This window comes from Salmo salar, chromosome ssa03 (assembly GCF_905237065.1).
Source record: "Salmo salar chromosome ssa03, Ssal_v3.1, whole genome shotgun sequence".
In the NCBI taxonomy this organism is placed as follows: domain Eukaryota; kingdom Metazoa; phylum Chordata; class Actinopteri; order Salmoniformes; family Salmonidae; genus Salmo; species Salmo salar.
The window spans coordinates 49,712,881-49,739,169 of record NC_059444.1 but is presented as its reverse complement, the minus strand read 5'-3'; the positions used below and the strand labels follow the sequence as shown (position 1 = coordinate 49,739,169).

Here is a 26,289-nt window from a genome sequence, read left to right as displayed (position 1 = left end):
AAGTAAGGAACTTGTATGTCGGCCCTGTATTAAAGAACATAAATGGTTATAGAAAAGTGTGATAAATAAAAACATATACCAATTTTATTTAAGGACCAAAAAACTGATAGCTGTGCCATATAAATTGCAAAATAGTTGGGAAGAGATTTTCGATGTGCCCATTCCATGGCACATGGTTTATGAATTGATACGCAAAACAACGCCTGATTCAAAACTTAGAATTTTTCAATTTAAATGACTATACAAAATTCTTGCAACAAATAGAATGTTATATATATGGGGGATACAATCTTCCCAGCTCTGCAGATTCTGCTGTGAGGAGGCAGAGTCATTAGATCATTTATTTTGGTATTGTCCATATGTAGCTCGTTTTTGGTCACAGGTCCAGGAATGGCTGAAGAATTGCAACATTTGCCTAGAACTAACGCTGCAGATAGCAATACTGGGTGATTTGAAAAGCCATAGTCAATCAATAATATAATAATTATTTTAGCAAAAATGTTTATTTTTCATTTGCAATCTGTATAAGCTATGAGAATAGAAAGGTTCAATTGTTTTGTGAAGCATCACAGCACAGTTGAAAAATATATGGCAAATAGAAATCCGAAATGGATGATGTTGATGGATAGATGGGAGGGGTTGACTGGAGCTGTAGGGTGGGACTAATAACAAGATAAACAATGTAAAACATACAGGATCTGTAAAATGTATATAGGTTCAGAACCTTTGTCATATAGCACAGTTACAAATAGAAATCAAACTGGATGGCCATCAGAAATAGAGGAAGGACTAAAAACAAACAAAAAAGAAGTATTGTAAAATAGACTGTGTCTGTAAAATGTGTATAAGATGAATAAATTGAAGGTAAAAGCCGAAGGGTTTATTACTTTACTCCAATTGGTCGATCGGTGGTAGGGTTTGTGGGGAATAATAATAAAGGTATATTCTTTAAAAAAGTATATATGTTTATATAGGTATGTGTATGTGTATATATATATATATATATGTATATGTATGCATGCGTGTATGGATATATATATTTACCCCAAAAATAAATGGGGGATTGGAAATGATGCAGACAATTACATTGATGGAAGCAATATTCTTTCCGCAATATTAAGCTGATCCACCCCTAATAATTTTTTTTTTACAAAATAAAAAGACTGAGGTGTCCTGACAAATATTTAGGTATTAGTTGTATTATATTTGGTCAGGACGTGGCAGAGGTATATTTGTTTTGTATTATGGGGTTTTGTGTGTGGTGTAGTGGGGTGTGTTAGTGGTTGGTATAGGTTCTAGGGTTGTTTTTCTATGTATAGTTAATTGGGGTTGGACTCCCAATTGAAGGCAGGTGTGTTGCGTTGCCTTTGATTGGGAGTCCTATATAGTAGGGTGTGTTTGTCTTTGTGTTTTGTGGGTAGTTGTTTTTTGCGCTGCTAGGTATAGGCTGCGATACTGTCCTTCGTTGTTCTTTGTGTATGCTGCTTTCTATCTAATTAAAAGATGAGCATCCACATTCCTGCTGCGTATTGGTCCTCCCTTCAACACGGCAAAATCTGTGACAGAGGTATGGTTGAAAACATCACATTTTATGTAGAAAATAAATGCGATAATATTGGCACAGTAATGGATTCAAGTTCAATCAATTTCATTTTGCAGTGCCTCAAAAGTACATAACATAGGCTAAAAACAGAACACATAAAAACAACACATACAAAAACATTAGTGCTAAACAGGGCAACATTTGAACATATGCTAAAAGCACGTAAACCATTTTACCACGACACTGAAAAATTACCGACCACCTAGGGCAAATACCACATTATGAGTTGTCAATACTTGTCACGTTGGGGGTACATTAATTCTGAACAACCATGCTAACAAGAACAGATGTGTAGAATTTGTGCACAGCTAAAATCAACTATTATAAATGCACATACCATGCACTTCTAATTCATGGAAGTAGTCCAGTTCATTTGGGAGCAGGTACTATTTTTTTCCCCCCAATGTTTATTTGGTTGTGCCTCATATACATTTGTTTCTAAACTTCAAAACGATTGTGAATTAATTACTTTGGCATGGTAGCTGTGGTATAAGCAGGATAATGCACTAGTAGAAAATCAGTTAAGTGCACTCCAGGGGGTTAAATTGCCCTCCGCTTCACGGTAATGAGATCAACTTGGAGGGAGGGTGGCCGTTGTATGGCGGTAATATGACAGTCTAGTCCTATCACCACCCCAACGCCTCCTGCTACCCTCTCTATCCCCCTTCCAATTCCAGTGTTTTATACACGTTTGTTTGTGTACTTTGCCCAGATCTCAGGCAACACACAGAAGTGTCGAACTGAGGATGTGGCAGGTTGTGGCTCTGGGATGATGGCTTTTATGTCGTCAAAGTAGTACCAGACTTTTTCTCCCTCAAATCTGATGGATGGAATGAAACATTTGTTTGCTCTAGCACAACTCATAGTGTCGACCTCGTATTGACCATTGCCAATCTGGAAAGAAAGTAAAAACAATTTTTTATATGACTCAGTATTTATCATCAACAACATGACGTGTCCATACCACCAAATATTTCTACATACCTGTGTGATGGTGCCAGGGAACAGTTCTCCGTCATATTCTACGAGCACCCACTTTCCCACTTCCAAAACTGGCTCATCATTCTCCTTTTCTGACTTCACATTGTCTCGGAAGTCAAATTCTTTCGGACTGAAGCATCCACAGGCATGGAACCTCTCAATCTCCTCAGTCTTTCAAACTGGTGCTTGATGTTATAAATGTGTCTGGAGAATTGAGAGGAGGTCCTGTATGAGGTCCACCAGCTTTTCTATGGAGGTACAGTGGCTTGCGAAAGTGTTCACGCCCCTTGTCATTTTTCCTGTTTTGTTGCATTACAACCTGGAGTTAAAATTAATTTTGGGGGGGTTTGTATCACTTGATTTACACAACATGCCTACCACTTTGAAGATGCAAAATATGTTTTATTGTGAAACAAACAGAACATGAGCATGCATAACTATTCACCCCTCAAAGTCAATACTTTGTCAAGCCACCTTTTGCAGCAATTACAGCTGCAAGTCTCTTGGGGTATGTCGCTATAAGATTGGCACATCTAGCCACTGGGATTTTTGCTTATTCTTCAAGGCAAAACTGCTCCAGCTCCTTAAAGTTGGATGGGTTCCGCTGGTGTACAGCAATCTAAGTCATACCACAGATTCTCAATTGGATTGAGGTCTGGGCTTTGACTAGGCTATTCCAAGACAATTAAATGTTTCACCTTAAACCACTTGAGTGTTGCTTTAGCAGTATGCTTAGGGTCATTGTCCTGCTGGAAGGTGAACCTCCGGCCCAGTCTCAAATCTCTGGAAGGCTGAAACAGGTTTCCCTCAAGAATATCCCTGTATTTAGCGCCATCCATCATTCCTTCAATTCTGACCAGTTTCCCAGTCCCTGCTGATGGAAAAACATCATCACAGCATGATGCTGCCACCACCATGCTTCACTGTGGGGATGTTGTTCTCTGGGTGTTGACTGGTGTTGGGTTTGTGCCAGATGTGCCAAAAAGCTCAATTTTAGTCTCATCTGACCAGAGTACCTTATATTCCATATGTTTGGGGAGTCTCCCACATGCCTTTTTGCAAACACCAAATGTGTTTGCTTATTTTTCTTCTTTAATCAATGGTTTTTTTCTGGCCACTCTTCCGTAAAGCCTAGCTCTGTGGAGTGTTCGGCTTAAAGTGGTCCTATGGACAGATACTCCAATCTCCACTGTGGAACTTTGTAGCTCCTTCAGGGTCATCTTTGGTCTCTTTGTTGCCTCTGATTAAGGCCCTCCTTGCCTGGTCTGTGAGTTTTGGTGGGCGGCCCTCTCTTGGCAGGTTTGTTGTGGTGCCATATTCTTTCCATTTTTTAATAATGGATTTAATGGTGCTCTGTGGGATGTTCAAAGTTTCTGATATTTTTTTATAGCCCAACCCTGATCTGTACTTCTCCACAACTTTGTCCCTAACTTGTTTGGAGAGCTCCTTGGTCTTCATGGTGCCCCTTGCTTAGTGGTGTTGCAGACTCTGGGGCCTTTCAGAACAGGTGTATATTTACTGAGATAATGTGACAGATCATGTGACACTTAGAAATGCACACAGGTGGACTTTATTTAACTAATTATGTGATTTCTGAAGGTAATTGGTTGCACCAGATATTATTTAGGGGCTTCAGAGCAAAGGGGTGAATACATAGGCACGCACCTTTCCATTTAAAAATTTTTTGAATTTTTTGAAACAAGTAATTTTTTTCACTTCACCAATTTGGACTATTTTGTGTATGTCCATTACATGCAATCCAAATAAAAATCAATTTAAATTACAGGTTGTAATGCAACAAAATAGGAAACACACCAAGGGGGATGAATACTTTTGCAAGGCACTGTATGCCTCTTCTCAAGAAACACATTCCTCACCCACCTTCTCTTCAGTGGACCCATCTTTGCATTTCTTTGTTATTGGTACAGATTTAGTGACCCACTCCTCCCATACGATGATGTTTCCTTTTGTTGAAGGATCCAGTGTTGTGTGAAATGACTTATGCTTGCAATTGCTGCATGTCCTGTACATGCAGGACATGTCATCGTCACTACACACACTGGCTTATACAGTGTCCCTTGGGGATGATGTTTCTATGACCCCAAGCTGGTGCAGCTTCTTTATCTTCAAACCAAAGTTTTCATGTGTTTTGCAAGCACATGTTTCTCGTCTGTGACTTCACTGGCCAATCCAAAATGGCTAAAGTTTAAAGAATTGTGCCTTGGAAAGGTTGTGCCTTGGATTCTAAGACAAATATTCTTTCGTTTTTGATATCTGGAAATGGAAAGGAAGCATGACATGAAATGAGCATGTCTCAAAACATGGGGAAAATCTCACTGTTACGGACACGTCATCCTATAGTAGAGACTAAATGGCTTACTGACTTTATTTGTGTGTGTCTGCATCCTATAGAAGGGACTGAATGGCTTACAGACTGTGGACATCCTATAGTACAAACTAAATGTGTGTGTGGTGGACGTGTGCACGCGAATGTGTAGACTTCCTAACACTGTAGGGTATTGACTTCCTATAGACACTGTATGAGGGCATAGGCTTCCTATAGACTATATACAGTTGAAGTTGAAGTTTACATACACCTTAGCCAAATGCATTTAAACTCAGTTTTTCACAGTTCCTAAAATTTTATCCTAGTAAAAATTCCCTGTCTTAGGTCAGTCAGGATCACCACTTTATTTTAAGAATGTGAAATGTCAGAATAATAGTAGAGAGAGAATGATTTATTTCAGCTTTTATTTCTTTCATCACATTCACAGTTGGTCAGAAGTGCACATACACTCAATTAGTATTTGGTAGCACTGCCTTTAAATTGTGTAACTTGGGTCAACCGTTTCGGGTAGCCTTCCACAAGCTTCCCACAATAAGTTGGGTGAATTTTGGTCCTTTCCTCCTGACAGAGCTGGTGTAACTGAGGCAGGTTTGTAGGCCTCCATGCTTGCACACGCTTTTTCAGTTCTGCCCACACATTTTCTATAGGATTGAGATCAGGGCTTTGTGATGGCCACTCCAATACCTTGACTTTGTTGTCCTTAAGCCATTTTGCCACAACTTTGGAAGTATGCTTGGGGTCATTCTCCTTTTGGAAGACCCATTTGCGACCAAACTTTAACTTCCTGACTGATGTCTTGAGATGTTGCTTCAATATATCCACATAATTTTCCATCCTCATGATGCCATCTATTTTGTGAAGTGCACCAATCCCTCCTGCAGCAAAGCACCCCCACAACATGTTGCTACCACCCCCTTGCTTCACGGTTGGGATGGTGTTCTTCGGCTTGCAAGTGTCCCCCTTTTTCCTCCAAACATAACAATGGTCATTATGGTCAAACGGTTCTATTTTTGTTTCATCAGACCAGAGGACTTTTCTCCAAAAAGTACGATGTTTGTCCCCAAGTGCAGTTGCAAACCGTAATCTGGCTTTTTTTTTATGGCGGTTTTGGAGCAGTGGCTTCTTCCTTGCTGAGCGGCCTTTCAGGTTATGTCGATATAGGACTCGTTTTACTGTGGATATAGATACTTTTGTACCTGTTTCCTAAAGCATCTTCACAAGGGCCTTTGTTGTTCTGGGATTGATTTGCACTTTTCGCACCAAAGTACGTTCATCTCTAGGAGACAGAACGCGTCTCCTTCCTTAGCGGTATGACAGCTGCGTGGTCCCATGGTGTTTATACTTGCGTACTATTGTTTGTACAGATGAACGTGGTACCTTCAGGCATTTGGAAATTGATCCCAAGGATGAACCAGACTTGTGGAGGTCTACAATTGTTTTTCTGAGGTCTTGGCTGATTTCTTTTGATTTTCCCATGATGTAAAGCGAAGAGGCACTGAGTTTAAAGATAGGCTTTGAAATACATCCACAGGTACACCTCCAATTGACTCAAATTATGTCAATTAGGCTATCAGAAGCTTCTAAAGCCATGACATAATTTCTGGAATTTTCCAAGCTGTTTAAAGGCACAGTCAACTTAGTGTATGTAAACTTCTGACCCACTGGAATTGTGATTAAGTGAAATAATCTGTTTGTAAACAATTGTTGGGAAAATGACGTGTGTCATGCACAAAGTAGATGTCCTAACCGACTTGCCAAAACTATAGTGTTATCAAGAAATTTGTGGAGTGGTTGAAAAACGAGTTTTAATGACTCCAACCTAAGTGTATGTAAACTTCCGACTTCAACTGTATATGCTAATTACTCTTGCTGTAACCTCTTCAACCCTTAACCTCTCTCTCTCTCCTTATTTCTGTACTCTTCCAGTAGTTCTGGGTTAGTGTAAACTTTTTCTGTGAATTGTCAGCCTTCGCTGAAGCTTTCTTTTTGTTACTTGCTGACTGTCGGCAATTAAACAGGACATAAAGCAAAATATCAACAGTTAGTAAACAATAATACATTAATATTTCATAATATATATTTAAATATAGTCTGTATGATTAAATTCTCATTACTGAAACAGAAGTTCTCTCTACTGCAACTGGCCTTAAATTGCAGCAGTAAGTGAGAATGATGTTGTGGAGGATGAGGAACCTTAGCATGTTTTGCTAACAATAGAGAAGCCATGATGACTAAGCAAATTTTTACTCATTGTACATAATTAGACATTAATGAAGTATAGTTTCATAGAACCTTTTAAAGCGAACCTTTTTCTAAATTTGGAAAACTACCTGTATCGGCAATACTCTCGTGTACGCAATCTGAATGTTTAACTTTTAACTGGAGAAATATGAAGAGTTCTGCTTACCTGGTAGCCATCTTGAAGGTACTGGCAGATGTGTTGCTTCATTCAAAATCAAACAATATTTAAAATTCTGTGTGTGTGTGTGTGCGTGTGTGTGCGTGTGTGTGTGTGTGTGTGTGTGTGTGTATATAAATGTTGCTGAGGATGAGAACATCAGTCATGGACACTTCATTTCCCCACATTTATTTCATTATTATTATACATGAATATTCAGTACATTTTTCTGTCATTTGTAAACATCTAGTAGAACATCCATTTATTTTTTTTCACAATATTTGACAATGTTTCAATTAAAACATAACATACATTCAGACAGAGCTGAACACATTGCGGTAATGAGAATTTCAGCAGAAAATGGAATTAAATACATAATTAATAAATAATTAATTCCCATGTTGAAATTACTCTTTGTGCAAGGTAGAGAACACTTATCTTTTATGATATTTTGTTATATTACATGTTTTATATTTAAAATAATTACTGCCATGGTATTTTAATGGTTTCATGAGAATGACCCAATTACAGCCTCGAGACTTCTTGGGTATGATGCTACATGCTTGGCATACCTGTATTTGGGGAGTTTCTTCCGTTCTTCTCTGCAGATCCTCTCAAGCTCTGTCAGCTTGGATGGGGAGCATCGCTGCACAGCTATTTTCAAGTCTCTTCAGAGATTTTCGATCGGGTTCAAGTCCGGGCTCTGGCTGGGCCATTGAAGGACATTCAGACTTGTTCCGAAGCCACTCCTGCATTGTCTTGGCTGTGTGCTTAGGGTCGTTGTCCTGTTGGAAGGTGAACCTTCACCCCAGTCTGAAGTCCTGAGCACTCTAGAGCAGGTTTTGATCAAGGATCTCTCTGTACTTTGCTCCTTTCATCTTTCCTTCGAGCCTGACTAGTCTCCCAGTCCCTGCCGCTGAAAAACATCTCCACAGCATGATGCTTCCACCACCATGCTTCACTGTAGGGATGGTGCCAGGTTTCCTCCAGACGTGACGCTCTGCATTCAGGACAAATCTTGGTTTCATCAGACCAGAGAATCTTGTTTCTCATGCTCTGAGAGTTCTTTAGGTGCCTTTTGGCAAACTCCAAACTGTCATGTGCCTTTTACTGAGGAGTGGCTTCTTTCTGGCTACTCTACCATAAAGGCCTGATTGGTAGAGTGCTGCAGAGATGGTTGTCCTTCTGGAAGGTTCTCCCATCTCCACAGACGAACTCTGAAGCTCTGTCAGAGTGACCATCGGGTTCTTGGGCACCTCCCTGACCAAGGCCCTTCTTCCCCGATTTCTCAGTTTGGCCAGGCGAACCAGCTCTAGGAAGAGTCTTAGTGGTTCCAAACTTCTTCTATTTAAGAATGATGGAGGCCACTGTGTTCTTGGGGGACCTTCAATGGTGCATACTTTTGTTGGTACCCTTCCCCAGATCTGTGACTCGACACAATCCTGTCTCGGAGCTCTACGGACAATTCCTTCGACCTCATGGCTTGGTTTTTGCTCTAACATGCACTGTCAACTGTGGGACCTTATATAGACAGGTGTGTGCCTTTCCAAATAATGCCCAATCAATTGAATTTACCACAGGTGGACTCCAATAAAGTTGTAAAAACATCTCTTGGATGATCAATGGAAGAAGTATGCACCTGAGCTCTATTTCGAGTCTCATAGCAAAGGGTCTGAACTTAAGGTGTTTCTGTTTAAAAAAATATTATAAATTTGCAAACATTTCTAAAAACCTGTTTTCGCCTTGTCATTATTGGGTACTGTGTGTAGATTGAGGGAAAATGTTTTTTCATACATTTTAATATAAGACTGTAACGTTTCAAAATGTAGAAAAAGGGGAAGGGTCTGAACTTTCCAAATGCACTAATTCCACATCTACTGAACTAGAATCATCTCTAATGTTTGTTTTTCTCTGTGTGCGTGTGCATTTGTATGGGTGTGTATTTCTGTGTGTGCGTGCTTGTTTCTGTGTTTGCATATGTGCGTGTCTGTGTGTCTGTCTGCAGCGGCCAGTGAGAGTGACTACCCGGCGGGTGAGATCGTGCTGGACTCTGGGGAGGGTGGTGGTGAGGAGACAGGCGGGGTGGAGGGCATGCTAGCAGGCATCACCCTGGTGGGCTGTGCCACCAACTGTAGCGTGGTCCGCAGCAACTGCTCCTCGCGCACCGACACACCCGTACTGGACCGGGGGCAAGGTGAGAACCCCAGATATTTATCTATAGTGTCTTCAGAAAGTATTCATACCACTTGACTTATTCCACATTTTGTGTTACATCCTGAATTCAAAATATTTTTTTCTCACCCATCTACACAAAATAACCCACAATGAGAAAGTGAAAACGTGTTTTTATTAATGTTAGCACATTTATTGAAAATAAAATACAGAAATATCTCATTTACTTAAGTTTTCACACCCCTGTGTCAACACTTTGTAGAAGATGCTTTTGGCAGCGATAACAGCTGGGAGTCTTTCTGGATGAGTTTCTAAGAGCTTTCCACACCTGGATTGTGCAACATTTGCCCATTATTCTTTTCAAAATTCTTAAAGCTCTGTGTAATTGGTTGTTGATCATTGCTAGACAACTATTTGTAGGTCTTGCCATGGATTTTCATGTAGATATTAAGTCAAAACTGTAACTAGGCCACTTGGGAACATTCACTGTCTTCTTGGTAAGCAACTCCAGTGTAGATTGACCTTGTGTTTTAGGTTATTTTCCTGCTGAAAGATGAATTACTCTCCCAGTATCTGGTGGAAAGCAGACTGAACCAGGTTTTCAACTAGGATTTTGCCTGTGCTTATCTCCATTCCGTTTCTTTTCAACCTGAAACTTCCCAGTCCTTAACGATTACAAGCATACCCATAACATGATGCAGCCACCACTGTTTATGGAGAGTGGTATTCAGTAATGTGTTGTATTGAATTTGCCCCAAACATATAACACTTTGTTTTCTGAACAAAAAGTTAATTACTTTGCCACATTTTTTTCAGTATTACTTTAGTGCCTTGTTGTAAACAGGATGAAAGTTTTGCCATTTTTATTCTGTACAGCAGGGTTCCCCAACTGGTGGCCCATGGGCTCAATTTGACCATGTTAAACACTATTATTGCACACAGAGTGAGTCCATGCAACTTATTGTGTGACTTGTTAAGCAAATCACTCATGAACTTATTTAGGCTTGCGTTAACAAAGGGGTGTGAATACTTTTTGAAGGCACTGTACATTACACTGTGTATGTATCATCAGGCTTGCAATGAAAAAATATAGGCTTTAATTGCGGCACAATTCTTCTTCTTCTTGTCCCTCTTCCCTGTGTCTCTAACGTGGCTCTCCCTCTCAGTGGGAGGCTGATTTCGGGTGAATCTAGTTGGGGACCTCTGCTATATATGTTGGTGTATATATTCCAGCAAGTGCTGATATGTCTCTATTTCTCTCCCCCCCAGCCCCAGTAGTTTCCCCACTCATTGGAAGCTGCACCCAGCCCAGTCAGTTGAAGAGTTTTAAGTATAGTTAATAGGCCTCCACATGTTTTTTAAAGTCCTATATGATATCAATTGCAAATAAAACAAATTTCAACTAATATCGATAGGAACTTTCCATATTAGTGCCCATCTCTACTTAATAGGTATAGTTGGTATAGTTATTGTAGTATATAGTGTATAATGTCTCACCCTGTGTCCCTGTCGCCTCAGCTCCTACGGCTCCACCACTCAGTGGGAAGCTGCACCCGACCCAGTCAGCAGAGGAGGCCACAGAGGCTACAGAGGTAGCTGAGCCGGCCGCCAGCGAGACAGACGACACCTTGGGACCTCCAGGGCCCTTCATGGAGCATGTCTTCACAGACCCCCAGCCTCCGGTGGTTGATGCTGGCCAATACGACCGGTAAGACACGATTTGACCGGATTTGAATTGCTAGTAGTTTTAAAGAGAAAGCATATCGCCAGTACATTATTGAAAAGTTGTCATTGAAACTTTGAAAAATGTTCAGTGTTCTCAAAATTTTACTGAAAGTGTATTTACTTAAACTAAATCAAATCAAACTAAAGTGTAACTTCTACTATTTAAATCCTTTAGTCATCTCTTTACATTTCTGCAGCAGACAATACTGCTAACATGCTACAGTAGTTGGACTGTGGTAGTCTATAGTGGACTTCAAGACAACTCTCTGTTTGTGTCCACTGTCAGGTGTGCAGGCCAGTCAAAAGAGGAGTCTAACTCCCCACCCCAGGAGACGGAGGATGGAAGCGACGACCCGAAAGCTGGAACCAGCGTCGCCCCCACCATGTGGCTGGGAGCACAAAATGGCTGGTGGGTAACTAATCACTTAATGCCTAGCTAGTGGCGGAAATGTAATATGGGACATGATAGTGATGTTGTTTTCTGGTTTTCTAAAAAAGTGCAAAAAATGTATTTTTACAACTCTTGACCACAATGTCACAAAAAACATCATGATTTTTTCGGGCAACCAGTTTTGCCTGCATATGTCTCCAAACCGATAACCCTAACCCATAAAACCCTATCTCTGTCTATGTCCTAACTAAGCTTTACATCCCTTCTCCAGGCTTTACGTCCATTCGGCAGTGGCCAACTGGAAGAAGTGTCTCCACTCCATCAAACTGAAGGACTCTGTGCTCAGTCTAGTGTAAGTCCCCCACTACTGACCACTGTCTGCTTAGAATGGCCATTTTTACCAGTCCTTGATTTATGTTGTAGTAAATGGGTGCATATTGCTTTGTGTAACATTAGCGTGACTGTCTCTGTTTCAGGCATGTGAAGGGTCGTGTGCTTGTGGCTCTGGCAGACGGGACACTGGCTATCTTCCACAGATCTGAGGGTAATGTAAACTTAACCCTAACCTACCTAATTCTTCTGAGCTCTCACCTATGAGCCTTAACCATTAACTGACTGATGTGCTCAAAAAATGACATTCCATGAGAGCAACATTACTTTTTCTAATCATGATTTAAAGCTTTACATAATTTGTTTATGTATGTGCGTGTGTGCGCGTGCCTGTGCGTGTGTGTGTGTGTGTGTGTGTGTGTGTGTGCATCTCCAGATGGGCAGTGGGACCTTTCTAACTACCACCTGATGGACCTGGGTAGACCGCACCACTCTATCCGCTGCATGGCCATGGTCCATGACAAAGTGTGGTGTGGCTACAAGAACAAGATCCATGTCATCCAGCCCAAGAGCATGCAGATAGAGGTTGGTCACAGGAGGGGAGGGACTGTTTGTATAGTAGAGGAAGTTGCAAAGTAACGTTTTTTGAAAGCCTAAGACTCACGCTAGCTCCCAGACATAGTGTCAAGACATTAGCTCAGTGGGCTAACATAGTCTTGAGTCTATCTGCAGTTATGTTGCAGATAGATGGGTCGGGGAGAGCTCATGTAATGTCGCTCCACATTGATAATATTCTGAAATGAATCAAAGTAAATCAATCAACCAATTCACCCCCCTAACCCCTCTCCCACGTCAGAAGTCCTTTGACGCCCACCCTCGCAGGGAGAGCCAGGTGAGGCAGCTGGCATGGATCGGGGATGGGGTGTGGGTGTCAATCCGTCTGGACTCCACGCTGCGTCTCTACCACGCCCTCACACACCAGCACCTACAGGATGTCGACATCGAACCCTACGTCAGCAAGATGCTGGGTAGGAAGAACCTAAGCTAAACAGCAAGAATGGAGTCAATTTCCATGTCAATTCAGAAAGTAAACTAAAATTCCAATTCCAGTTTTCCTCTAAGAAAAAGATGTGGAATTGGAATTACAGTTTACTTCCTGAATTTACTGAATTGAAATGGAATTGACCGCAACCATGCTATCCAGCTCTGGCTAGGCTGGTGGTCCAAGATCTGTTTGTGTTGTACGGCCAATTTGTATGCTTGTTGTCATATCAAGACAATGACTATAGGAGTTGGCAAGACAGCTCAGACAGATTAGATCTGGGACCAGCAGGCTAAGCTTCGGCCAACTCATTGATAGGGCACCATATTATTTGACTCCACTTTTGGTCTATTGAGATGCATCCAATGTATGGATTGACCTGTGTTCTCTCTCTTTCTCTCTTCTCTCTCTTCTCGCTCTGATTGACAGGTACTGGCAAGCTGGGCTTCTCCTTTGTGCGAATAACAGCCCTTCTTATTGGTGGAAACCGCTTGTGGGTGGGGACTGGGAATGGTGTGGTCATCTCCATACCACTGACAGAGAGTGAGTTTGAGTGGTGCGCACACACACCTCTTTGATTCCACTATTCTGTGTTTTTGTTTGCTTCTGTCTTTTACTTTCCCTTTTTATACTGAACAAAAATATAAATGCAACATGCAACAATTTCAAAGATTTTACTGAGTTACAGTTCATATAAGGAAATCTTTCAATTTAAATTAATTAATTAGGGCATAATCTATGGATTTCACATGACTGGGAATACAGAAATGTATCTGTTAGTCACAGATACATAAAAAAAGTAGGGGCTTGGGTCAAAAAAAACAATCAGTATCTGGTGTGACCAACATTTGCCTCATGCAGCACGACACATCTCCTGATCAGGCTGTTGATTTGTGGCCTGTGGAATGTTGTCCCACTCCTCTTCAATGACTGTGCAAAGTTGCTGGATATTGACGGGAACTGGAACACGCTGTCGTACACATCAATCCAGAGCATCCCAAACATGCTAAATGGGTCACGTCTGGTGAGCATGCAGGCCATGGAAGAACTGGGACATTTTCAGCTTCCAGGAATTGTGTGCAGATCCTTACATGGGGCCGTGCGTTATCATGCTGAAACATGAGGTGATGTCGGCAGATGACTGGCACAACATTGGGCCTCAGGATCTCGTCACGGTATATCTGTGCATTCAAATTTCCATTGATAGAATGCTATTGTTTTTGTCTGTAGCTTATACCTACCCATACCATAACCCCACCTCCACCATGGGGCACTCTGTTCACAATGTTGACATCAGCAAACTGCTCACCCACACAACGCCATACACGTGGTCTGCAGTTGTGAGGCAGGTTGGACGTGCTGCCAAATTCTCTAAAACGACGTTGGCGGCTTATGGTCGAGAAATGTACATTCAATTGTCTGGCAACAGATCTGGTGGACATTCCTTCAGTCAGCATGCCAATTGCACGCTCCCTCAACTTGAGAAATCTGTGGCATTATGTTGTGTGACAAAACTGCTCATTTTAGAGTGGGCTTTTATTGTCCCCAGCACAAGGTGCACCTGTGTAATGATCATGTTGTTTAATTAGCTTCTTCATATGACACACCTGTCAGGTGGATGGATTATCTTGGCAAAGGAGATATGCTCACTAACGGGGATGTCAACAAATTTGTGCATATAGAAATTTCTGCCATCTTTTATTTCAGCTTATGTAAAATGGGACCAACACTTTACATGTTGCTTTTGTATTTTTGTTCAATGTATATCGGTCTGTCCATTTTTCTGTCTTCTCTTATTCCGTAATGGCTTCTCTTCGTTTTTTCTCTTTCTCCCTTTCTTTCTCTCTATTTTATGGCTGGTATCCCTGTACTTGTCCTCCCTGTCCTGATTGTCACTCTTGTCCACTCTCTCCTCTCCTCCCTCCTTCCCTCCCTTAGCGGTAGTACTTCATCGGGGACAGCTCCTAGGTCTGAGGGGTAAGTTAGGACTCCCTCTGTCCCACAGGGATGATGTCACATACATCTGCCTGCCTGTCTTACCTCCATCTTCCCTTTATCGCTCTCCAACATAGGCCTGGTTCAGTTTCAGTCCTAAGCACCCTTATTACCCTAATGTTCACATATCTGATAGACTGGATAGGTGTGAGTAATATAGTGATTGGACCAGAGTAAATTACAGTATATAGCACTTGTGGAGATCCGAGAGGATTAGATAGCCCTCCAACAGAACAAGCACATTTTCGTTCATAAGGCCGCCTGCCACCTATCCAGTCATTTCAGATCTGTCAACCACAAAGGGGACGAGGGGCTAGGGTCCAAAATGGAACAGAGACAGAAACGGTGGTCTGGATCTGATTCAGGGAAATCACTTTTGTTCACTTGTAACTCTGCATGCTATCTTCAGGTGTTGTAAAGTACTGTATATAATGCATTGGCACACATATACTCTACCGTTCAAAAGTTTGGGGTCACCTAGAAATGTCCTTGTTTTTGAAAGAAAAGCATTTTTTTTTTGTCCATTAAAAGAACATCAAATTGATCAGAAATACAGTGTAGACATTGTTAATGTTGTAATGACTATTGTAGCTGGAAACGGCAGATTTTTTATGGAATATCTACATAGGCGTACGGAGGCCCATTATCAGCAACCATCACTCCTGTGTTCCAATGGCATGTTGTGTTAGCTAATCCAAGTTTCTCATTTTAAAAGGCTAATTGATCATTAGAAAACCCTTTTGCAATTATGTTAGCACAGCTGAAAACTGTTGTTCTGATTTAAAGAAGCAATAAAATTGGCCTTTAGACTAGTTGAGTATCTGGAGCATCAGCATTTGTAGGTTCGATTACAGGCTCAAAATGGCCAGAAACAAAGAACTTTCTTCTGAAACACGTCAGTCTATTCTTGTTCTGAGAAATGAAGGCTATTCCATGCGAGAAATTGCCAAGAAACTGAAGATCTCGTACAACGCTGGGTATTACTCCCTTCACAGAACCGCGCAAACTGTCTCTAACCAGAATAGAATGAGGAGTTGGAGGCCCCGGTGCACAACTGAGCAAGAGGACAAGTACATTAGAGTTTCTAGTTTGAGAAACGGATGCCTCACAAGTCCTCAACTGGCAGCTTCCTTAAATAGTACCCGCAAAACACCAGTCTCAATGTCAACAGTGAAGAGGCGACTCCGGAATGCTGGCCTTCTAGGCAGAGTTTCTCTGTCCAGTGTCTGTGTTCTTTTGCCAGTCTGAGATATGACTTTTTCTTTGCAACTCTGCCTAGAAGGCCAGCATCCCGTAGTCGCCTCTTCACTGTTGACGTTAAGACTGGTGTTTTGCGCGTACTATTTAATGAAGCTGCCAGTTGAAGACTTGTGAGGCGTCTGTTTCTCATACTAGACACTCTTAATGTACTTGTCCTCTTGCTCAGTTGTGCACCGGGGCCTCCAACTCGTCTTTCTATTCTGGTTAGAGGCAGTTTGCGCTGTTCTGTGAAGGGAGTAGTACACAGCGTTGTACGAGATCTTCAGTTTCTTGGCAATTTCTCGCATGGAATAGCCTTCATTTCTCAGAACAAGAATAGACTGACGTTTCAGAAGAAAGGTCTTTGTTTCTGGCCATTTTAACCTCTATGGGCTAGGTGGGACGCTAGCGTCCCACCCGTGGTGCACTCCATCAACAGCAGGTGCATTTCAAGAGCGGCAAATTTGAATCCAAATAAATGTCAAAATTCAAATTTTTCAAACATACAACTATTTTACACCCTTTGAAAGATAAACATCTCCTTAATCTAACCACGTTTTACGATTTCAAAAAGGTTTTACGGCGAAAGCATAAATTTAGAGTATGTTAGGACAGTACATTTACAAGAGTTGTGTGTAATGTTTTGTCAATTCAAAGACAGGGTCACCAAAACCATAAAACCAGCTAAAATGATGCACTAACCTTTTACAATCTCCATCAGATGACACTCCTAGGACATTATGTTAGACAATGCATGCATTTTTAGTTCTATCAAGTTCATATTTATATCCAAAAACAGCGTTTTACTATGGCATTGATGTTGAGGAAATCGTTTCCTCCAATAACCGGCAGTCAAGTCAGCATCACAAATTAAATAATTAAAATTAGAAAACATTGGTAAAATATTATATTGTCATTTAAAGAATTATAGATTTACATCTCTTGAACGCAGTCAACTTGCCAGATTTAAAAATAACCTTACTGGGAAATCACACTTTGCAATAATCTGAGCACTGCGCCCAGAAAAATACGCGTTGCGATACAGACTAGTCGTCATGTTGGGGAGATCTAAAATCGAAAATACTATGTAAATAATCCATTACCTTTGATTCTCTTCATCAGATGTCACTTCCAGGTATCACAGGTCCATAACGAATGTAGTTTTGTTCAAAAAAGCTCATCATTTATGTCCAAAAATCTCCGTCTTGTTAGCACATGATCTAAGCCCGCCGGACTTCACTTCATGAACGAGGGGAAAAAATATATTTACGTTCGTTCAAACATGTCAAACGTTGTATAGCATAAATCATTAGGGCCTTTTTTAACCAGAACATGAATAATATTCAAGGTGGACGAATGCATACTCTTTTATAACGTATTGGAACGAGGGTACCCAACATGAACTCGCGCGCCAGGTGTCTAATGGGCCATCATCGTTCCATGGCTCTTGTTCTGTCAGATCTCCCTCCAGAAGACTCAAAACACTTTGTAAAGGCTGGTGACATCTAGTGGAAGCAATAGGAAGTGCCAAAATATTCCTCAGCCCCTGTGTTTTTCAATGGCATAGGTTTAAAGGTAATACAAAACATCAGGTATCCACTTCCGGTCAGAAAATGTCTCAGGGTTTTGCCTGCCAAATGAGTTCTGTTATACTCACAGACACCATTCAAACAGTTTTAGAAACTTTAGAGTGTTTTCTATCCATATATAATAAGTATATGCATATTCTAGTTACTGGGTAGGATTAGTAACCAGATTAAATCGGGTACATTTTTTTTATCCAGCCGTGCAAATACTGCCCCCTAGCCCTAACAGGTTAAGCCACAAATGCTGACGCTCTAGATACTCCACTAGTCTAAAGAAGGCCAGTTGTATTGCTTCATTAATCAGAACAACAGTTTTCAGCTGTGCTAACATAATTGCAAAAGGGTTTTCTAATGATCAATTAGCCTTTTAAAATGAGGAACTTGGAATAGCTAACACAACGTGCCATTGAAACATAGGAGTGATGGTTGCCGATAAATGGGCCTCTGTACGCATCTGTGTGAGCGTGCCTTAGGCATGCTGCAAGGAGGCATGAGGACTGCAGATGTGGCCAGGGCAATAAATTGCAATGTCCGTACTGTGAGACGCCTAAGACGGCACCACAGGGAGACAGAACAAGAAAGGTCTTTGTTTCTGGCCATTTTGAATCTGTAATCAAACCCACAAATGCTGATGCTTCAGATACTCAACTAGTCTAAAGAAGGCCAGTTTTATTGCTTCTTTAATCAGAACTGCAGTTTTCAGCTGTGCTAACATAATTGCAAAAGGGTTTTCTAATGATCAATTAGCCTTTTAAAATGAGAAACTTGGATTAGCTAACACAACGTGCCATTGGAACACAGGAGTGATGGTTGCTGATAATGGGCCTCTGTATGCCTATGTAGATATTCCATAAAAAATCTGCTATTTCCAGCTACACTAGTCATTTACAACATTAACAATGTCTACACTGTATTTCTGATCAATTTGATGTTATTTTAATGGACAAAAAATGTGCTTTTCTTTCAAAAACAAGGACATTTCTAAGTGACCCCAAACTTTTGAACGGTAGAGTGTATGGTGTTAATGTATGAGTCATGTTTGTATGCTATTTGTGTGATGAATATGGATCATTTTGGGGACGTAGTCAAAATATTAGGTAATGGGGTTTTGGGGATGCCTTGTCTCTTCATTATTGCATGTTGATGGCATGTTTTAGTATTGCTACTATTTCAGTATTCAGATTTTTTTTCTTATTCACCGTTTGCAAATTCATAAGTGGATGACCACAGGCTTATTCAGTGGGTTGCCAGCCGACACAGTTTCCTATTCTGCATGACTGAGAGGGATGTCTGTTCTATATTATACATTTCTATTTTAAATGCTCTGTAACGATGTAGCCTGCCCAATTGATGGGTCTTATTGGCAAGCTTGCTCTGTGTATGCTTTTGTGATTGTATGGTCTCATATCATCAATGTCCATGTCCTATTCGCTGGTCTGTCAGATGTTCTGATTGGCTATTGACTCCACTCTTATCCCGATAGCCAATAAGGTGTCTCCGACGTCATCCGGCGGCGTGGCCGGGGGTGTGATTCATGTGTATGCGGACGACAACCCAGAGAAAAGCAGCGGCAGCTTCATCCCATACTGCTCCATGGCCCAGGCTCAGCTCTGTTTCCATGGACACAGAGATGCCGTCAAGTTCTTTGTCTCTGTGCCAGGTCAGTTAGTAATCATAATTAGATTTTATAAAGTCAATAAAAGTAAATGGAGTTTATTATACTCCTAAAAACATTTCATCAAATGTGGAGTAATTGACTAACTAAAAAAGTATTATACCTACTGTCAATACTCTCAACTTGATGTATTTGAGGACTGGGAGGATGGACCAGGTTGTCAACTGGGCACTAAAATGCAAAAGTGGTTTACAGTGTTTAATTTGTGGGTATCTATTGGTAACGTCCTTTAGTACTATGTGACAACTGCTGATGTAAAAAGGGCATTATAAATACAATTGATTGACTGATCTGTTTCTCATTACCTGTTATTTTTATATATATGTGTGTATATATGCATGCATGCATACATACATACATACATACATACATACATACATACATACATACATACATACATACATACATACATACATACATACATACATACATACACACATACACACAGTTGAAGTCGGAAGTTTACATTCACTTTGGTTGGAGTCATTAAAACTTGTTTTTCAACCACTCCACAAATTTCTTGTTAAACTATAGTTTTGGCAAGTCGGTTAGGACATCTACTGTGTGCATGACACAAGTCATTTTTCCAACAATTGTTTACAGATTATTTAACTTACAGTGAATTATATCACAATTCCAGTGGGTCAGAAATTTACATGCGCTAAGTTGACTGTGCCTTTAAACAGCTTGGAAAATTCCAGAAAATGATGTCATGGATTTAGAAGCTTCTGATAGGCTAATTCACATCATTTGAGTCAATTGGAGGTGTACCTGTGGATGTATTTCAAGGCCTACCTTCAAACTCAGTGCCTCTTTGCTTGACATCATGGGAAAATAAAAAAATAAATAAAAAGAGACCTCCACAAGTCTGGTTCATCCTTGGGAGCAATTTCCAAATGCCTGAAGGTACCACATTCATCTGTACAAACAATAGTACGCAAGTATAAACACCATAGGACCACGTAGGCGTCATACCGCTCAGGAAGGAGACGCGTTCTGTCTCCTAGAGATGAACGTACTTTGGTGCAAAAAGTGCAAATCAATCCCAGAACAACAGCAAAGGACCTTGTGAAGATGCTTGAGGAAACGGGTACAAAAGTATCTATATCCACAGTAAAACGAGTCCTATATCGTCATAACCTGAAAGGCCGCTCAGCAAGGAAGAAGCCACTGCTCCAAAACCGACATAAAAAAGCCAGACTACAGTTTGCAACTGCTCATGGGGACAAAAATTGTACTTTTTGGAGAAATGTCCTCTGGTCTGATGAAACAAAAATAGAACTGTTTGGCCATAATGACCATTGATATGTTTGGAGGAAAAAGGGGGAGGCTTGCAAGCCGAAGAACACCATCCCAACCGTGAAGCAAGGGGGTGGTAGCAACATGTTGTGGAGGTGCTTTGTTGCAGGAGGGATTGGTGCACTTCACAAAATAGATGGCATCATGAGGATGGAAAATTATGTGGATATATTGAAGCAACATCTCAAGACATCAGTCAGGAAGTTAAAGTTTGGTGGCAAATGGGTCTTCCAAATGGACAATGACCCCAAGCATGCTTCCAAAGTTGTGGCAAAATGGCTTAAGGACAACAAAGTCAAGGTATTGGAGTGGCCATCACAAAGCCCTGACCTCAATCCTATAGAGAATTTGTGGGCAGAACTGAAAAAGCGTGTGCGAGCAAGGAGGCCTACAAACTTGACTCGGTTACACCAGCTCTGTCAGGAGGAATGGGCCAAAATTCACCCAACTTATTGTGGGAAGCTTGTTGAAGGCTACCTGAAACGTTTGACCCCAAGTTAAACCATTTAAAGGCAATGCTACCAAATACTAATTGAGTGTATGTTAACTTCTCACCCACTGGGAATGTGATGAAATAAATAAAAGCTGAAATAAATCATTCTCGACTATTATTCTGACATTTCACATTCTTAAAATAAAGTGGTGATCCTAACTGACCTAAGACAGGGAGTTTAAATGTATTTGGCTAAGGTGTATGTAAACTTCCGACTTCAACTGTATGTATGTATGTATGTATAAAAACAAATCTTCTGTTTTTCTGTCAGGCAACGTGTTAGCCACCCTAAATGGTAGTGTGCTTGACAGTCCGTCAGAGGGTCAGGGGTCCTCGGCACAGCCAGAGGCTGAGACTCAGAGCGTACATAACGTCCTGGTGCTGAGTGGAGGGGAGGGCTACATCGACTTCCGCATCGGTGAGGAAAATCACTCACGCATGCACGCACACACTGCCATATACACCCAAGTCGAATTCTACTTGTCTCCAGATTCTCTACCCTTCTGCCCTAGTTGTGCACTTGTTCATATCACTATATAGATTTAAAATACCAATCCGATGCTTTTATATGTGTGGATGTGCAGAAACACTTCAGTGCAAAGGTGACAGACACCGGGTGTGTCTTTTCATGCTGACTGACTCTCTCACTTCATCTGTGTGTCAGGTGATGGCGAGGACGACGAGACAGAGGAAGGGGAGGTGCCGGGGGGCGCCCCCGCAGATGAAGCCTGCCGTGTGCAAAGCCGAGCGGAGCCATATCATCGTGTGGCAGGTGTCCTATGTCCCCGAGTGACACTCCCACCCTCAAGGGTCACCTTGCATCTCCCTGTCCCCCTTCTTGCACCCAGATGATCACCCCCTTCTCCCATCCTAAAACTAACCCACCCTACCCACCCCGCTCTTCCCTGCCCCTGTATCTACCCCTGGTCATGATGTAACTATCCCTAGGCTTGGAAATGACCCCTCAGACCCTGTACGTAATATTACACCCCTTGTAACTATCGATATCTCCCCCAAAGACCTTGTAACTACCTATTGCCTTGTAAGTATCACTCCCCCAGTCCAGTAACTTTCAAAATACCTTGACTATGACTACCCCCTTCCCCTCCCTCCCTCGCCCTGTTTCTTGCCGCTTCTACCAATGTAATTGTCTCCCCCCCACCATGAGCCTTGTAACTACCCCTGCCTCCTAACTACCTCCGCTACCCTGTATCTACTCCCTAAAGCCTGGAGTGTGTCTTAAATGGCACCCTAGTCCCTATATGGTGCATTACTTTTGATAAAGACCCATATTGCGCTGGACAAAACTAATGCACTATATAGGGAATAGGGTGCCGTTTTAGACGGCACCCAGATGTACTTTCCCCTGGAAGTACATCTGTATCTCTCCTGTATTTGACCTTTGACTTGTAATGGCCTGCATCTTCCCCCAAGCTACCCCCTGATACCTACATTCACCCCTAACCCAACCCTTTCTCGCCTCGCCCACCTGCATCTTATCAACAACACAAGTACAGGAACATTAAAGACTACTGCATAATATAACGCCTCTCCAGAAATTACCCAAGTTTTGCCAACCAGTAATCCCAAAACTATTTATGGTATGATTTACTAAGACCCCCCACCTCCAATCAGCTTTCAGCTCACTGAACCACGCTGGAAACAGAGACAGCTGATTGGTCAAGAGGAATTCAGAGATGGGCAGCTATTGGTCGGAGTGAGTGACACAGTCACTAGCCGCTCATTGGTGAGTTGAATGTAGAGAGAGAGAGACTGACAGTTGATTGGTTGGTTCAGGGTGATTTTACCTCAGCCAGCTGTTAGTTAGGTGAGGAGACGTTGTTGAATGTACTGGGGAAAAAACAAGATCAGTCTTGAATGCATTGGCCTGTAAATACAGTGAAGTTTGATCAGGAGGTGTGCAGACTCAGGATGCCTCGGAAAATGGCGCCCTATGCCCTTTATAATGCACTACTTTTGACCAGAGCCCTATGGTTCCTTGTCAAAAGTAGTGTACTATATAGGGAATAGGGTGCCATTTGGAATACAGATGTAGTTAAATTCATGGGGAATAACTGAGCCAGTAAATCAGGTGTAGTGGAGTGAAGAGAAACTCTTGTTTTGGCATCAGAGGATGAACAGGGATTTTAATTGCTCCACATTAGAAACAATTTTCCAGACAGCCTTATGGACATAGATTGGCCGTGTTTGAGCGGATCAAATATGTGATGCATTGTGGGTAAATTGTGACTGACTGATTGATTTACAAATAATAACGAGTAGTTATTTATGATGCAAGGTGATTTGTAGATCAGTCAGTCAGGCTGCACTGCCTATCAAACCCGAACTCTCCTGTAGAGAAAATGGACTGTTTCGGCCTCTGTTTCGGCCTTTGTAAAAACCTATCTAGTCTTCTCAGGTCTGTGAACACCAAAGGGGTAAGGGCGAAGGGGAAAGTAACCGTGCCAAATAGTGGAAGGAGAGAGAGAGCCAGGCATATCCTCGACTGTGAGCTGTTTGGTTCATAACTAATTCACCAACCACCCACTCTACTCTGATTCCCAGACTAATAGTTGGACAGTGAGGTTTGTGCATGGTCGCCTGTTTTGAGTGACAGCTGTCATTGACGATTCTGTAACTCTCCAGACATGTCCAAGGCCCCTCCCCTTCTTGTTCAGTATGTTACTCATATGTTGATCTCTTTATCTGTGTGGATTAAATATTAAACCTATTTGTGCGCTGAAAACCAGAGGCCATGTTGTCTGTCTTTCTTTTCTCTGTTGATTGATTTATTTTCAACCGTTTTTTGTGATCTTTTTTTTTTTTTTTGGCTTTTTGAATTCGGACCAGAATTCAATCTGATTGCAAGGCCAACCTATGCCGCATTTAAAGGTAATTTCCGATTGAGTCGACATACAGTATGCAGAGTTTACTGTGAATGCAGTCTCCGCTAACGTGGGAACATTGCCTTTAAACGATGCCGCAGTTCGGAACTTCCGGGTTTACGGATTGAATTGAAGGTGTACAAAGAAGTAACAAGGACAGTGGTTCAGATTTGGAAGAGTGAAGCTCAAGTCCATTTGGAACATACCCTGTCAACTTTAGGCACCTCTAACAGCAGTACTATAGATGTTCATGTTGCACAGTTACATTTTAGATCCTGGTTAAAAGTCCTTTGAGTACAGTACATAGCCGATCACACATACAACCACCCTTAATGTCTATGATATACCTGTAACAATAAAGGAATGAAATTCATAGAGAATTTTTTTATTCATTTAAATTCATTCATCCAAATTTATTTGAAGCTATACAGTTGGCTGTTCGACCACATTCAGTGTTTACAAACTTCCTTCTTCACAGTTGGTTCCCCTCGGAGGTTTAAGAGTGTTTTTGGATCATGATGCGGTAAGAAAGCAGTACACAGCTTCTTCACGACATATTCTTCAAAAACCAAGAGGTGTTATGTTACAGACGACATCTTTAAAACTGCTAAAATGAATAAAAATAAATACAATGACCGAACTGTGAATGTGTGCCTTCAGATTAAAACACAATAAATCACTATGAATGAATGAGATTAGAAAAATGTGGCCTATGTTCACCTTTCTCTCTTCTCTCTCTGTCAGTGGTTATTGCTAAGTTTCAGAGAGAGCACTATTGCGTTCTACATCCATGGCCATCCAGGACATACAGAGAGCAGCAGCAGATATGCAATTAAAGAACCTACAGTACAAGGATTCTCCTTGCAGTGTAAATTCAATCTTAAAGTTAACTCACTGTGAATCTCACACCTTGCAGTTTAATCTCAATGTTATCTTGTGTAAGTAACTGTGGCGAAGATGTGTTGTCATTCATTCAATAAATATTTCATCAAAGCAGCAATATCACTCCTATAACCTACAGTACAGCTGCCTACTACAGAAAGCTGCAAAAATATTTTGTATCAGTGTGTGTTTTAAGTGTCTGTGAAGAGAGTGAGTTGGTATGATCAGTGGTCATAAAAGTAGACCTACATTGAAAAGTACAGTGCATTCAGAAAGTATTCACACCCCTTGACTTTTTAAACATTTTGCTGTGTTACAGCCTGAATTTAAGATGAATTCAATTTAGATTTTGTGTCACTGGCCTACACAGAATACCGCGTAATGTCAAAGTGGAATTATGTTATTAGACATTTTTACAAATTAATTTCAAAAAAAGTAAAGCTGTAATGTCTTGAGTCAATAAGTATTCAACCCCTTTGTTATTGCAAGGCTAAATAAATTCAGGAGTAAAAATGTGCATACATAAGTTGCATGGACTCCCTCTGTGTGATATAATAGTGTTTAACATGATTTTTGAATGACTGTACTGCACACATACAATTATCTGTAAGGTTCCTAAGTCGAGCAGTGAATTTCAAATACAGATTCAACCGTAAAGACCAGGGAGGTGTTCCAATGCCTCACAAAGAAGGGCACCTAAACATACATTGAATTTCCTTTTGAGCATGATGAAGTTATTAATTACATTTTGGATGGCGTATCAATACACCCAGTCACTACAAAGACACAGGTATCCTTCCTAACCCCGTTGACAAAGAGGAAGGAATCGCACAGGGATTACACCATGAGGCCAATGGTGACTATAAAACAGTTTGTCTGTGATAGGAGAACTGAGGATGGATCAACAACATTGTAGTTACCCCACAATATTAACCTTAATTGACAGAGTCAAAAGAAGGAAGCCAATGCAAAATAAAAATATTCCAAAACATGCATCAAGGTTTGCAATAAGGCACTAAAGTAAAACTGCAAAAAATGTGGCAAAGAAATGTACTTTAATTCCTGAATACAAAGTCTTATGTTTGGGGCAAAACCAACACAACACATCACTGAGTGCCACTCTTAATATTTTCAAGCCTGGTGGTGGCAGCATCATGTTATGGGTATGCTTGTCATCGGCAAGGACTAGGGAGTTTTTTTATGATAAAAATAAACAGAATAGATCTAAGCACATGCAAAATCCTAG

General features: G+C 41.2%; 1 protein-coding gene across 1 annotated transcript in view; it reads left to right on the top strand.

The window, feature by feature from the left end:
- The window catches only part of mapk8ip3 (mitogen-activated protein kinase 8 interacting protein 3), a 92,003-nt gene extending 67,976 nt beyond the window's left edge, over nt 1-24,027 (top strand). The window contains 13 exon segments of the mRNA XM_014192220.2: nt 9,335-9,523; nt 11,020-11,209; nt 11,513-11,635; nt 11,889-11,969; nt 12,094-12,161; nt 12,384-12,532; nt 12,804-12,975; nt 13,419-13,532; nt 14,928-14,966; nt 19,293-19,469; nt 21,548-21,694; nt 21,941-21,978; nt 21,980-24,027. Coding sequence (XP_014047695.2) covers nt 9,335-9,523; nt 11,020-11,209; nt 11,513-11,635; nt 11,889-11,969; nt 12,094-12,161; nt 12,384-12,532; nt 12,804-12,975; nt 13,419-13,532; nt 14,928-14,966; nt 19,293-19,469; nt 21,548-21,694; nt 21,941-21,978; nt 21,980-22,069 — 1,577 coding nt within the window. The 3' untranslated portion in view covers nt 22,070-24,027.
- Nucleotides 24,028-26,289: the final 2,262 nt, after the last annotated feature.